Source organism: Grampus griseus, assembly GCF_964374135.1.
Source record: "Grampus griseus genome assembly, chromosome: 13".
Classification (NCBI taxonomy): Eukaryota; Metazoa; Chordata; class Mammalia; order Artiodactyla; family Delphinidae; genus Grampus; species Grampus griseus.
The window spans coordinates 38,354,528-38,369,981 of NC_139007.1; the positions used below are offsets into that span (position 1 = coordinate 38,354,528).

At 41.4% G+C, this 15,454-nt stretch overlaps 1 protein-coding gene across 1 annotated transcript in view; it reads left to right on the plus strand.

Moving 5' to 3' along the window:
* The first annotated feature begins 13,720 nt into the window (after positions 1 to 13,720).
* Positions 13,721 to 15,454, plus strand: part of AFG1L (AFG1 like ATPase) — a 192,919-nt gene continuing 191,185 nt past the window's right edge. Inside the window, exon 1 of the mRNA XM_082668890.1 lies at positions 13,721 to 14,029. Within this exon, the coding sequence (XP_082525016.1) occupies positions 13,894 to 14,029 (136 nt within the window). The 5' untranslated portion in view covers positions 13,721 to 13,893. The remainder of the gene's footprint in view (positions 14,030 to 15,454) is intronic.

A 15,454-nucleotide genomic window follows, 5' to 3' on the forward strand; every position in this document is an offset into this window, starting at 1 on the left:
AATTTGTAAATTGAGATTCTGTCTTATCAATCAGTGTCTTGTGAACTTGACTAATGCATCACTCCCCCAGGCCTAATCACCTCTGAGGAAAATGGTAAAACCAAGTAACTGGACCTCCAGAGTGTCAGACTCTGAAAATGTGACGAACATAGTGAAGTCCTGTAAACTTCTCAAGGGCCAGCCTGGCCACTCTTATATCATTTTTCTAATTCAGAGCTCACACCCTGACCTACCTCTAAACCCCTGCTCCCAGGCTGCTGTGATTTCCTGAAGAAAATCCCAAACTAGCTGGCGCCTTTGTAAATTTATGGTTTCCAACCTCAGCTGACCCTTCAACACACCTCAGCATTCCCTTATTTTATCCTCTTCTTGTATTTCACACCCCTCTTCCTTACTCTCAGCATGTAGCCTCACTTCATGCAGTACAAAGCAAAGTAAAACCCACAAAGCTCAGTATCTCCCTCCTCTCCACTGAAGACTACTTACAACATGAGTCACCCTCAGAACCTCTGAGAGCTCAAGGCATGCCCAGGCTACTTCCAGCTTTTGAGAATGCGGGCATTTTCAGATTTGGTATTGAGGAAATTATTTATAAACACTGTGGCTTGTTTGTTAATTTTAAATAAAGCATTTACATGATTCAAAAGTCAAAATGCACTTGAGTATCCATTGATATAGCTGCCTCCAATCCCTGTCTGCAGCCATCTAGTTCCCCTTTCCATTGACAGCCACTGTTACCAGTTTCTTGCTGCGTATCTTTGTATCCTTCCAGAAATATTCTAGCATGGTTACATATATATATGTATATATAACAAAAATGGCATCATAGGATAACACACTTTTGCACCTTATTTTACTTAACAATGTATCTTGGAGATAGATCCACACTTATACAGCAGCAAAGTATTTCATTACCTGATGTACCATAATTTATTTAACTTGTCCCTGAAGGGGAGCAGAATGTGTGACCCCAAAATATGCCAGTTTGGCATGTGGATTGTCTTGAACGGAGGGCAATCAAGATGCAGCAGACTCAAGAAAAACTTGTACCTCTCTCACCACTACCTAAAAGAACGTAGATAGGGGGCCTGGCCTAGAGAGAGCTATTACCAGAGAGAACTTTTGCCTGAATGACCTATTTCTGTGGCAGGGCAAACATCTAATTACCAAACATCTGTTCCTTGGAAGCCCCAGGCCCCTATCCCATTCCTTAGCTCAGGGTGGTACATAAGCTTCAACTGCCCAATTTGCTCTTTAGTCTCATGCTTCTATTGGACTCCTGTACATACAAAATTAAATTTGTTTCTCTCCCGTTACGTTGTTTTATGTCAATTTGATTATTATCTACCCTAGAAGGGTAGAGGAAAAAATTTTTCTCCACTACATCCCCTACAGACGAATATCTTTGGTGACCTCAGTCTTTCACTATTGCAGTGCTGCAGTGAATAACCTTGAATATGCCGTCATTACACACACATGGGATTATATTTGCAGGATAAGCTCCTGTATGGGCATACCTCAGAGATACTATGGGTTCAGTTCCCAACTTCCACAGTAAAGCAAATATCACAAATAAGCAAGTCCACAAATTTTTTCATTTCCCAATGCATACAAAAGTTATGTTGCACTACATTGTAGTCTGTTAAGTGTGCTCCAGCATTACGTCTCAAAAAACAATGTGCATACCTTAATTAAAAAATAATACTGTTGGGAAAATAGCGCTGATAGACTTGCTCCACTAAGAGTTGCCGCAAACCTTCAGTTTGTAAAATTGCAATATCTGCAAAGCACAGTGAAATTTTCAGCCCCACCCCCTGACTCCTGGGAATGTGGCAGACAGGAGAGGGCAAGGAAGAGCCTTGCGCACATCCCCCATATTTTGCCCTGGACACCTCTTCCATTTGGCTATTCCTGAGTTGTTATCCTTTATAATAAACTGTTAAACATAAGTAAAGTGTTTTTTTCTGAGTTCTGTGAGTCGAATTGTCAAACCTGAGGGGGGAAGGGGGTCATGAGAATCCTCACATTTGTAACCAGCCAGGCAGGAGTGGGTAGCTTAGGCACCCCATTTAAGGCTGGTGTCTGAAGTGGGAGCAGTCTTGTGGGACTGAGTCTTTAACCTGCAGGGTCTGTGCTAAGTCCAGGTATTTAGTGTCAGAATTGAATTGAATTGTTGCACGACCAGCTGGGGTTGGAGACTCAGGCTTTGGAGATGATGTTAAGCCCTTCTAGGAGCATATCAGGTAGTCTCTATCCTTCCCTTAAAGGTTAAGTTCTCTACTTCCACGGTCATGGAGGGGTCACTGCAGGGTTGCTTCTTGGACTGTCTAAGAGTTTGGGATCTTGGGGAGGTTAATACGTCCTCACACCGATTTTCCTTGTATATTTGTTCACAGTTTCATTTAAAGAAGAGGCAGGGGACTTCGCTGGTGGTCCAGTGGTTAAGACTCCGTGCTTCCACTGTAGGGGGCATGGGTTCGATCCCTGGTTGGGGAACTAAGATCCTGAAAAAAAAAGAAAGAAAAAAAGAAGAGGCAAGACCTGGAGCAAGCCACTCAGCAAAATAAGCCTGGTAATGTGACTCACTCTCAGAAGGCAGGTTAGTGAGCATCTGTTGATCTGTTGTGTTTTAGGCATGCCCTTAGAGGGGTCTTACTCCGTACCCTGAGATCCTTCACAGGGTGTCTCTTCCAATGCACACTCAATTCTACATTTGGTTACTTTTTTTTGCGTGATTTAGTGTCTCTTCTGTATTGGTAAATCAGGCAGTGCCCAGCTGGTTGTATCAACATCGGAACCCCCCTCTCTTGCTTTTATCCAAGTTCGTCTCCACCAGTTATGCCTTTTTCCCTATATCTTCTCACAACCCTTTGTGGTAGCCGTGAGAATGTGCCTCTCAGATCTCTAGCCTCAGGAAACATAATTAACCTATGGCCTCAGCTGCTGTGCGCTGAAATTCGTTACTGCATTTGCTCTGAGTCCACGTATCCCGTGGCTGCTCGCAGCCAAATGCTGAGCACGCCAGGCAATGGCTGAGGACTGCTTAGACATCAGAACTGCTCAGACACTTCTCCTCTTAGAGATGACATTGGATCCAGTGTCTGGAAGAGTCAAAAGCAGCCATGACAATGAGCAATTTCTGTCCTTGCTCAAGTGGTTGACTTCTGGGGGGATAAAAAAAAACGCCGCAGGATTCCTTTTGAAATTGAAAGGCCCTGACCTCATGCAGGGTGGCTGATTTCAACCATGTAAGGCCAGGCAAGGTTAGTGTAAACCTGAATCAGGGTGAAAATACACAATCCTGAGCTGTGGGAACAGTGGGAACCAGGCATTTGTATTCCTTCTCTCAAGAAAATGGATTATGAACTTTCTAAGTAAAGAACCAACAATGTTATCTAGAGCAGTGTTTCTCAAACATTAATATGCATACAAGTCACCTGGAGATTGTATAAAACTGCAGATTCTGATCCAGGAGTTCTAGGATGAGACCTAAGATTTTGCATTTCTGACAAGTTCCAGAAAATGCCATCGCTGCTGGTCTCCAGACCACACCAAATAGCAAGGATCTAGAGAATCTGAAGAATGCCATATATATTGTATTGATTAGTTGGTGGGGCAGGGAGAGGGTCATTTCCAGAACCAATAGCATCATGTGATCTCCTTAGCTGAACAGATATGTCTCCCTTAGGACGCTTAGAGCAGTCTAGCCATTCATGTGACAAATATGTACTGAGCAGCTACAGAAAACCAAGTGCTGTGCTAGGTGCTAGGGCAGGAGGGAGCATGGAGAGGAGGGAAGGTGGGAAAAAGATATGGTTTTTGTTTCCAGGATCTTTCAGTGTGGTCATAGGGACACGTCAGTAGAACGTGATGAGAGCCACATAGCCCAGTCTCAAGGGTAGTAGGGAAAGAATTCCAGAAGGAAGCAACAAAACTGAGACATAAAGTTGGTGTTTGACGTGCAAAGTGCCTGTGATTTGGGTGTGCCTGTGTGTGGGAGGTGCATTCCAGAGAAAGAGATAAATACAGAGGCCCAGAGGAAAGCACTGCTGGGGAACTACACATAGTTTAGTACTACTGGAATGAAAGTGCAAAATGACAAGGACTAAGGCCAGAGGGACAAGGCCATGAGGCATTACAGTGTTTGTGGTTCTGACCCTTATCTAAAGACATTCTAAAGGAAACCACTGAATGGGAGTGACTTGATTTTTAGTTTAGAAAGATCACTCTGGCAGAACTAAGATAGCAGCAGTGGGAATGTAGAGAAAAGAATGGACTTGAGAAATAGTTGCCCCTGTTTCTCTAGTTTGACCCAAAGAAGGTACTGCATTAAGCAGCTGAGGACTGCCCAGACTGGAAATCTATGAGATGCCAGGTCGGAAGAGAGTGTCAGGACGCAAACAGCGCCGTAACTCCTACTGGGAGGTGAAAGGCCTGGCAGATCTCTGTGATTTGGTATCAGTGTTCTAGTGAAAGGCCTTAGCCACTAGGATATACACAGGCACACCAGCTTTGACTCCTAGTTGTGTTTGCAAAGGAAGTAAGCTCTCCTAACTACTCGTTTGGGAACACATCTTCGCAGGAGGTGTATTTGGCCAGAACCTGTGGGCTGGTTTCAGTAGAGAGATTGACCAGGCCTGCTGCGACAAGGCTTGATCCACTCAGCTGTTTAATGCTCCCAAATCGATACTTACTTCAACTTGGAGTATGGGCATATTACTACCATGTTTGCCACCCCACAGCACACACTCACACAGGCACCCATGTGCTATTTCTGTTTGTTGTCCTATTGCCTAACCAAACTCAGCATATCTAAAGTCACTCTCATTCCATTTACTCTCAAGCAATACCCCCAATATTTATATCCTTTTTGCTGTAAGTATTATTTTTTGAATCGCTTGGGCTTTAGCTGTGCATCATCTTTTTCACCTCTTTCTCATCTGCCCTCACGCCCTTGCCATACCCTAGCTTGGTTAATGTTAGACCACAGAGATCTCCATGCTACCTTGCTTTCTCTAATTTCTTCTATCCATTAGGCACAATACTAGTGTGATTTACGTACTACCGTTCTGATATGTTTTTATAGTATAGATATCTCTTGCCTAGAAATTTATATTTTACATAAATGTGTCTGACTTGAAGACAATGCTATGAGCAAATCAATTATATTTAGTGAGGGTTTGGTAGAGGAAATGGGCAAAATCCTTAGTAGCCAAGTAACCCTAGAAAAGTTTTTTGCCTGACTGTGCCTCTGTTTCTTCATGTGTAAAATGGGGACAAAAATAGTATCTACCTTACCAGGTGATTATGAGTACTGAGAGTTAATATTTATAAAGCAGTTAGAACAGTGCCGGACACATGGTAAGCCCTGAAATGCCTAGAATCTGTGAACAAGTCAATAAGGAAATGGCCTTACCTAGAAAGAAAGAATGTAGTTGAAAATCATAGGATGAGGCCTTGAAGCCATGATTAGAAGTGACTGGTGCTGTGTGGCTAGGCCTGTGAGCAGAGGCTATTCAATCAATGTTGTAACTAAATGAATCTAGTACTGGAAAGCTTGATGATCCTCTTGACCAGAAACCTGAGCTTAAATCTATTGACAGAGTGTTTCAAAACCTTGATTTATTTACTGTCATTTTAGATTCAAAATGTTAGTTTTCACAGGCATTTCTGTCTAAGGCAATGTCAATTAATTAGGTCCCAAGTAAAACATCTGCCATGGGAGATTTACATTACCATAGCCTGCATTTGAGAAAGTCAAAAATTTCAAAATATCGTTAGTTCCAAAGTATGTTTTTGATAGCCCAGCTTGAATACTGCATTGTGGATAACAAGGTTAAATAAAGGTTCTAATAAGACAAACAACGACAATTTTAAATAAATCAGATGTTTTTGTCGAAGATTACTCTGTGATTTTCTCCAATTATTCATGACATTTCACCCATTCATATTGTGATCTGCTTTAACAGTGAAGGGAAAAAAAACCTCATCTCCTTGTTTATTCTTTGTTCTCAAGGAGATAAGCTGTTTATAAAGATACGTTATTTGTTATTTAAATCACTTTTACTGAAGTTGTTTATTTCCTTGTTTCAGTTTCTAAAAATATTTCAACAATTGTAATGCTTCTTAGAGATGTCTATTCAATTCAGAGTGATTTGTACTGAAATTCTTTGCTAAATGGGCACAGGTGCTATGTGTATAACATGCTAGAGTGAGTCAAAACTAATAAATGCTAAAAAACAAAAAGGATAACGGGGATATACTTGTGTCAACTTTCAAAATCTGTGATTAAAAACATTTTAGACCTAACATCTCAGATATTTGTAAATGTCTAACTCTATACTTGCCACTTCAAAACTATTTAATAATAGTAATAATAATAAATTAGATAACACCAAAACTATAAGCAGAAAAACTGTATAATTTAAATCCAGAAGTCTATTTCTTAGAAAATGCCCTTCAATCACTTTGCAGACTTTCAAGATCATAATTATTATATAAAAGTAATTACATTAGGGCTTCCCTGGTGGCGCAGTGGTTGAGAGTCCGCCTGCCGATGCAGGGGACACGGGTTTGTGCCCCAGTCTGGGAAGATTCCACATGCCATGGAGCAACTAAGCCCGTGAGCCACAACTACTGAAGCCCGCATACCTAGAGCCCGTGCTCCGCAACAAGAGAAGCCACCGCAATGAGAAGCCCGCGCACCGCAACAAAGAGTAGCCCCCGCTCACGTCAACTAGAGAAGGTCCGTGCGTAGAAACAAAGATCCAACACAGCCAAAAAAAAAAAAAAAGGCATCCAAATTGGTGAATTTTTATGTAACCATTTTAATTTTGAAGATGAAAGAAAAAAGCAACATGTTTGGCATATTATGCTTTATTATTTGAAGAAAGGTAAAAACGCAACTGAAAAGCAAAAAAAGATTTGTGCAGTGTATGGAGAAGATGCTGTGACTGATCGAACATGTCAAAAGTGGTTTGCAAAGTTTCATGCTGGAGATTTCTCGCTGGATGATGCTCCCCGGTGGGGTAGACCAGTTGAAACTGATAGCGATCAAATCGAGACATTCATTGAGAACAATTAATGTTATACCACGCGGGAGATAGCCGACATACTCAAAATATCCAAATCAAGCATTGAAAATCATTTGCACCAGCTTGGTTATGTTTATCTCTTTGATGTTTGGGTTCCACATAAGTTAAGCGAAAAAACCCTTCTTGACTGTATTTCCACATGCGATTCTTTACTTAAACGTAATGAAAATGTTCCACTTTTAAAACAAATTGTGGCTGGCGATGAAAAGTGGATACTATACAATAATGTGGAATGGAAGAGATTGTGGGGCAAACGAAATAAACCACCACCAACCACACCAAAGGCCGGTCTTCATCCAAAGAAGGTGATGTTGTGTATATGGTGGGATTGGAAGAGAGTCCTCTATTATGAGCTCCTTCAGGAAAACCAAACGATTAATTCCAACAAGTACTGCTCCCAATTAGACCGACTGAAAGCGTCACTCGATGAAAAGCGTCCAGAACTAGTCAACAGAAAATGCATAATCTTCCATCAGGATAACGCAAGACCACATGTTTCTTTGATGACCTGGCAAAAACGGTTACAGCTTGGCTGGGAAGTTCTGATTCATCCACTGAATTCACCAGACATTACACCTTCGGATTTCTATTTATTTAGGTCTTTACAAAGTTCTCTTAATGGAAAAAAATTCAATTCCCTGGAAGACTGTAAAAGGCACCTGGAACAGTTCTTTGCTCAAAAAGATAAAAAGTTTTAGGAAGATGGGATTATGAAGTTGCCTGAAAAATGGCAGAAGGTAGTGGAAAAAAAGGGTGACTACGTTGTTCAATAAAGTTCTTGGTGAAAATGAAAAACGTGTCTTTTATTTTTACTTAAAAACCAAAGGCACTTTTTGCCCAACCCAATAAGAAAAGTATCAGAACGCATTTAGGAAATAAAGATGGGGGTAGGGTGTGGGAAGATGAGATCAGTTTTCCAGTTTTTTGAGAATAGTATATATGGAGGTTCATGAAAACAAATGAGATACTTGGTAAATCACTGGGTTTCAATCACTTATGAGAAGATGGTAAGGTAGGTTAGGAACCAGATCTTGATTTTCTAAAGGTCCATAATAAATTGTATTTCATTCGGTAGACAGTAGGGAGGCATTGCAAGTTCAGAATCTGTGATGCAATGTGGTCAGATAGGTCACATTTTTGGAAACAAACCTGATAGCAAGATGGATCAGAGGAGAGAGAGACAGAGCCAGTTAGGAGATGACTGTATTACCCTCAGAAAGACAGGAGGAAGACCCAATGGTAGTTGGTGGATTTATGCCATATTAAGATGATAGATTCAATTATATCTAATGAAAGATTGCATCTGAATCATGAGGAAGAGAAATTAATTGAAGGTGGCTCCCAGATTACAAATTTGCATGTGGATTTGGGGGAGGTTAGAAATGGCTGTGGGTTGCTGCTATTTTAGAAAGAAAGATGGGGGCTTCCCTGGTGGCGCAGTGGTTGGGAGTCTGCCTGCCAATGCGGGGGACACGGGTTCATGCCCCGGTCCGGGGTGATCCCACGTGCCGCGGAGCGGCTGGGTCTGTGAGCCATGACCGCTGGGCCTGCACGTCCGGAGCCTGTGCTCTGCGACGGGAGAGGCCACAGCAGTGAGAGTCCCACGTACTGCAAAAAAAAAAAAAAAAAGAAAGATGGCAGAGAGGGCATGTGGAGAAATTACATAAGAAAAGCCTCTCCTTCCCCCTTAAAATTTGGGTAAGAAACATTTAAGGAGGAAATATATAGGTAAATAGACAAATAGACATATTATCATGTGGTTCAAATAAAAAAAAGAATATCCTGATAAAGGATATTCAAAACTGAAAAACACTCATACAACTCAATATCAAAAAAACAAAAAATCAAAAAAAAAAGAACAGCCCAATCCAAAAATGGGCAGAAGATCTGAATAGACATTTCTCCAAGGAAGACATACAAACAGCTAACGGGCATGTGAAAAGATGCTTTACATTGCAAATTATTAGAGAAATGCAAATCAAAAACACAATGAGGTATCATCTCACACCTGTCAGAATGGCCATCATCAAAAAGTCTACAGAAAACAAACTTTGGCAAGAATGTGAAGCAAAGGTAACACTTATACACTGTTGGTGGGAATGTAAATTGGTGCAGCCACTATGGAAAACAGTATGGAAGTTCCTCAAAAAACTAAAAATAGAACTACCATATGATCTAGAAATTTCATTACTGGGTATATATCTAGAAAATAAGAAAACATTAATTCAGCAAGATACATGCACCCCAATGTTCATAGCAGCACTATTTACAATAGCTAAGATATGGAAGCAACCCAAGTGTCCATGAACAGAGGGAATATATATACACACCATATATGTGTATGTGGTGTATATATGTGTTTATATATATGTGTGGTGTATATATATGTATATATATGTAAACAAATTATATATACAATGGAATATTACTCAGTCATAAAAAGAATGAAATTCTGCTATTTGCAGCAATATGGATGGACTTAGAGAATATTATCCTTAGTGAAATAAATCAAAGACAAACACTGTATGATATCATTTATATGTGGAATCTCAAAAATAAAACAAACGAACATAGATGCAAAACAGAAACAGACAGATTTAGAAAACAAACTAGTGGTTACCAGTGGGGAGAGGGAAGTGGGGAGGGGCAAGGTAGGGGTATGGGATTAAGAGATACAAGCTATTATGTATAAAATAGATAAGAAAGAAGGATATAGTCTATAGCACAGGGAATTATAGCCATTATTTTATAATATTAATAGCTTTTAATGGAGTATATTCTAAAAATACTGAATCACTATGCTGTATATCTGAAACTAATATAATATTGTAAATCTACTATATTTCAATTAAAAAACCTGAAAAACAACTGAACCAGTTATTTTGAATCTGTTGTTGAAAATAAGTAGAAAGAAACTAAGTAAAGAGTTGAGCACTGAACATGACTTCAAATATTTTGTCTTTGGCCAGTCTCTGGTTACAGATGAAATAGTGTTTCATTAAGGAAAAAAATGGTAGCTTTTGTTGGAAGTTCAGCAGATGTGTAATTCTTGCTTATTAGAAGGAATGGATTGCTTGCCACAACATCTATACTTGATATAAATTTATGTTACTGAGGTGGGTATATCTGGTTTAGAAATTTCCATAGGTAATAAGGCACTTAGGCATATTTATTGTTTGTTGAAATTAAGGAACCTAAATTATATTTTTGACCAAGGATCTTTAATTACAAATATTGGAATCTAGAAGCTAGATATTTTGACTCTGACTCCAGAAAATGAGTTTTTATGGTTTAAATCATTCCTTATGTGTCTTCAAATGAACCATATTGTCTCTTGTAGCTAAAGTGTTTCTTTGTTAAATTAGAAGAACCTATAATTATGAGGAAACATGTGTGATGATAAATAAATGAATGAATAAATAAGTGAAAAATAAGGGCTCTTTGGCTGTATTCCAATTACTTCTCTGATATTGAATTTGATTTTTTTTTTTTTTTTTTTTTGCGGTATGCGGGCCTCTCACTGTTGTGGCCTCTCCCGTTGCGGAGCACAGGCTCCGACGCGCAGGCTCAGTGGCCATGGCTCACGGGCCTAGCCGCTCCGCGGCATGTGGGATCTTCTCGGACCGGGGCCCGAACCCGTGTCCCCTGCATCGGCAGGCAGACTCTCAACCACTGCGCCACCAGGGAAGTCCGATGGTGTTTTTTATTAATCTTCAAGTGGACTCAATATATTAGGAGCATCACTGATTTCATGAAGCAGGTAGTCTGGTTTTTGCAGAAAGACTAAAATGATGATAAATTTTGTATTTGTACTAAGGCAACTCATTCAGTCACTTAATACACATTTATGGAGTGTGTACTAACTTAGGCACTATTCTAGGCCCTGGGGATACAGCGGTGAACAAAAGAGACATTAATCCCAGTCCACATGGAGCTTAAACTCTAGGAAGAGCAGTAAGAGCAGATAATAAGCTAATAAATTAGTAAAGTATATATAGTGATGTTGGAGAAAATAAAGCTAGGAAGGAGGAAGTTAGGTAGTTAGGTGGTTAGGAAAGGCCTTCACTGGCAAGGTAGCATAAGGAACTAAGGACACAAGGAAGTGAACCAAGTAGATATCTTGGAGGAGAGCATTCCATGCAGAAGGCACAGGCAATGTAAAAGCTTTGAGGTGGGAAACAGGTTTGTGAGTTCCAGAAACTCACATACCATAGTATGTTATCGACCAACCACTTTCTTTCCCATTTTTGTCATCATTTTTTTTTTAATGATTGCATTGATTGGTTGATTGATGGCTGTGTTGGGTCTTCATTGCTGCACGCAGGCTTTTTCCAGTTGCGGCGAGCGGAGGCTTCTCTTGTTGCGGAGCACGAGCTCTAGGCGTGCGGGCTTCAGTAGTTGTGGCACGTGGGCTCAGTCGTTGTGGCTCTCGGGCTGTAGAGTGCAGGCTCAGTTGTTGTGGTGCACGGGCTTAGTTTCTTCACGGCATGTGGGATCTTCCCAGACCAGGGCTCGAACCTGTGTCCCCTGCATTGGCAGGCAGATTCTTAACCACGGTGCCACCAGGGAAGCCCTGGCCTGGTTTTGTCCCTGAGATTAGAGTCCAGAACTAATTGGCACTTCTCTAGGGAGATTTTTTAGTAGGAAAAGATAATGCTTTGTGATTTTCTGATTTACTTTTTCTGATAATGTTCAAAATGCCTTTTAGGGCTTTTTTTTTTTTTTTTTTTTTTTTTTCGGTACGCGGGCCTCTCACTGCTGTGGCCTCTCCCGTTGCGGAGCACAGGCTCCGGACGCGCAGGCTCAGCGGCTATGGCTTACGGGCCCAGCCACTCCGCGGCATGTGGGATCCTCCCGGACCCGGGCACGAACCCGTGTCCCCTGCATCGGCAGGCGGACTCCCAACTGCTGCGCCACCAGGTAAGCCTTAGGGCTTTTTTTTTTGTTTTTGTTTTAGCAATTGCAGGAACAGCAGGAGTTTGGGATTGGTATTTTAATAAAATAGTTTACAGTGGCTACTTAATTAGTTTTCTGGTCATAATAAATTCTCTTGAATACAACAAATGTAATTTAAATTATTTCCAAGTTACCTCATACTTGTACACAATAAAGTTCATTTGCCATGTTTCTGTCCACTTGCACAGTCATGTGAAAATTTCCTGCAGATCTTCCTGCCAATTTGGCATTAAACTATCAATGAGTTCCTATTTCACTTCCATAATTATTAAGCCTTTGGAATCTCTACTAAGAGGTAATTTCATTGACCAAGACCAAGACAAGAAGTTGTTTTCCCAGGGCAAACAAAATGATACCCAGACACTCTCTAAAAGTCTTGAGAGTAATGAATATGTAAGTCAAGGAAGAAACAGTCCAGTTTTTTCAAAAGGCCTTTCACAAAGTGTCACACCAAAAATTAGTAACATTAAATGAAACAAACATGGAGGAATCGTTTGTCGTGTCAGACAATGGAATTAAAGATAGAAAAAAATGTGAAATGACATTTTGAAGGACACAATCAAAATAATTTTTCTATAAACGATTTGACAGAGTCAGTAGAGAAATCTCCAAAATATTATATGCTCTCCTTTTCCTGTTTCTTTGGAATCTTCTATTGTAGACCAACTAACTAACTTCCTGGAACTCTTTCTAGTGTAGTCTGAAACGTGGCTTTCTCCTTCCTGTAATCCAGTTTTTTTATTTTTATTTTTTTTGCCCCACTGCGCCACCCGGGATCATAGCTCCCCTGACCAGGGATGGAAGCCGTGCCTGCTGCAGCGGAAGCGCAGCCTTAACCACTGGAATGCCAAGAAAGTCCCTAGTCCAGATTTTCTTGCTTGCCTGCCTTAGCTCACTCTATTTCCTGTTCTTGGAAGGTCTTCGTTTCCTGTTAAAAATAAAGCTTCTAGAAGGCCTTCCTGATTTCCCAGCCAAAGTGCTCTTTCACTGTTTCCAGAACACCTAGTAGAATCTTTGGTCGCTTTCTTTATCCTTCCTTACCGGATTGCCTGCCTCTTCTGGACAGCAGTTTGTATTCCCAATACAGTTATCATAGTGACTCAAAACATTTTTTGTTTAATCAAATTAGGGCAGATCACTTAGAAATTCCTCCTTAGATACACTGTCCCACAGTCCATCTCGGGCCATTGGCTTTCCCATGTTACACAAATTTTCCATGTTCTTTCAAAACATTTGAGTATATGCCACATTGAAAATGATTTATGCTCTTGAAATACAAAAAGTAAAAGTGGTAGGAGCACATTTCATGTACTCTGCCAAAGATGCGTTGGACGCTGGAGGCAAATAAATTGGGGATACCGTTTATGGAGATAACAATATTTCGTTAAAATATGAAGGCCCACTGATTCACCTACACTTTATTTAGGTTTTGGAATCTCGGTCAGGTACGCTACCGAAAAGGCTGAGGAGTGGTTACTTGAATACACGCCGCAAACACGTTCTAACTCCTTGAAAATGTTTTTAGATCAGCTGCAGCAGGCGCTGGGCGGACAACTGCCCCTCCCCCCAGCCTAAAGCTGCCCTCCGCCCCGTCCCTTCGCCCGGCCCCCGCGCCGCCGCACTGCATGCTGGGAGTCGTAGTCCCGGTTTGTTTTGCCCGGAGGGATCGAAGGGCATTGGAGTCCAGCTTGCCCTCGAGCTACTAGAGGTCGCGTTCTTCCGCTGCTCCTTTCGTTCTGTCGGGCGGAGCCTTCCGTGAGCACGGCTGGATTTGTCTGTGCTACCGTCTCTCTTCTGGGTTTCAATAAAGTTTTCCTCTTCCTTCCCCTGTACGGAGCTCAAGATGGCGGCCTCTTGGTCGCCCTTGGTTACCCTGCGCTTAGCGCCGAGCCGGCTGAGAGGAAGATGTGTCCGGTGCAGGGCTTGGGCCGCTGCTCTCCCCACTTCGGTCACCTCCCCTGGAAACCCCTTTTGTAAAGGTTAGTGACTGTATCTGGAGTAAGCCGAGACGACTGCTTATGACCGGGGAAGTCTCGGGGCAGTCACCCTCCCTCCTCGAGCTCCCCAAACTGCCTCCTTGGTTCACGGTTTTCGAGAGATTTCTTCGAGAGGAGTTCCACCCTCTCTTGCACCGCTGTTACTGCCTGCTCATGAAGGAGCACTGAGGGAGGTGGCCCAGAGTAACTTTCATTTTGAGGGTTAGATGTCGACCCAGGGTTTGTTCCTTTCCGGCTGTTAGAGACCTGTAAACCCAGGTGTGGGGAGTACCTCGCTTGAAGGGATTCAAGTGTGGGGTTGAGGCCTGGGAACTCTTCCAACCTGCCGCATCCCAAGCTCTCCAGGCTGGTGACCCGGGACTGTACCTCTGACATCTGCAGGCCCTGCGTGCTCTCTGGATTGCGGGAATGCAAGTGTACTGACATTCTCAGATTGAGGGGTCGATTCTTTGTGTTCTTTTCAAGTCCTAGAGGCTTCAGCGAGGCGTATTTTGTCACCGGGCTTGCATCATTCATTCATTCTTTCAAATTGTTATTCATGAGTGAATGAACCTGTATTTTGAGTAACCAAGGCCACAGGAGTGCTAGTTTTACTATATTCATATACTCCCACTAAATTGCGGGCTACTCAAAGGCAAGGACTGGGTGTCATTGTTTCCTCAGCACTTAGCACAGTGTTTGGCACCTGATGGGCAGATATATTTTTTGAGTGAATGAATGACGTTATTCTTATTGCTCCCTCATCCACATACTTAAGCTTTCCTTTTTAAAAAAAATCTCCAGGAACCCCACCCTTATACATCTTAATAAACTGATTCTCATTGGCAGTTTAGCTAAAACTCTATCAGTCTTTGATTATTATCATAAATAGAGTTGAAATTAATACTAAAACTGTGATTAAGTCACCTTAGGTTTTACTGTAAAGTTTAGCGTAATCCACTTACTGTATAATGGAATATTTTGGTAGCATGAGGTTTCGATCTTAATATAAACTATTTAAAAAAATTTTGGAATAGGCTATACAAGCAAATAACACAAAATTCAAAAGGTACAAGAAGGAATTTGGTAAAATGTTGACTTTCTTCCACTCCTGTTCCATAACCATTTAGTTTTCCTTCCCAGAGGCAACTTCTCATACTTGTTTCTTATGTATTCTTCCAGAGACATTCTGTATATATCCACCATATATATTTATAAATACCTGAATTAAAGAAAAATAGAAGTGGTAATATACTATACACACTGTTCTGGTCCTTCCTTTTTTTTTCATGTAGTATATCTTGGAGATCATTCCATATAAATACGTGTAGAACTGCCTCTTTTTTTTGGCTGCCACAAGGCATGTGGGATCTTAGTTCCCCAACCAGGGATTGAATGGGCCCTCCCTGCATTGGAAGCTCAGAGTCT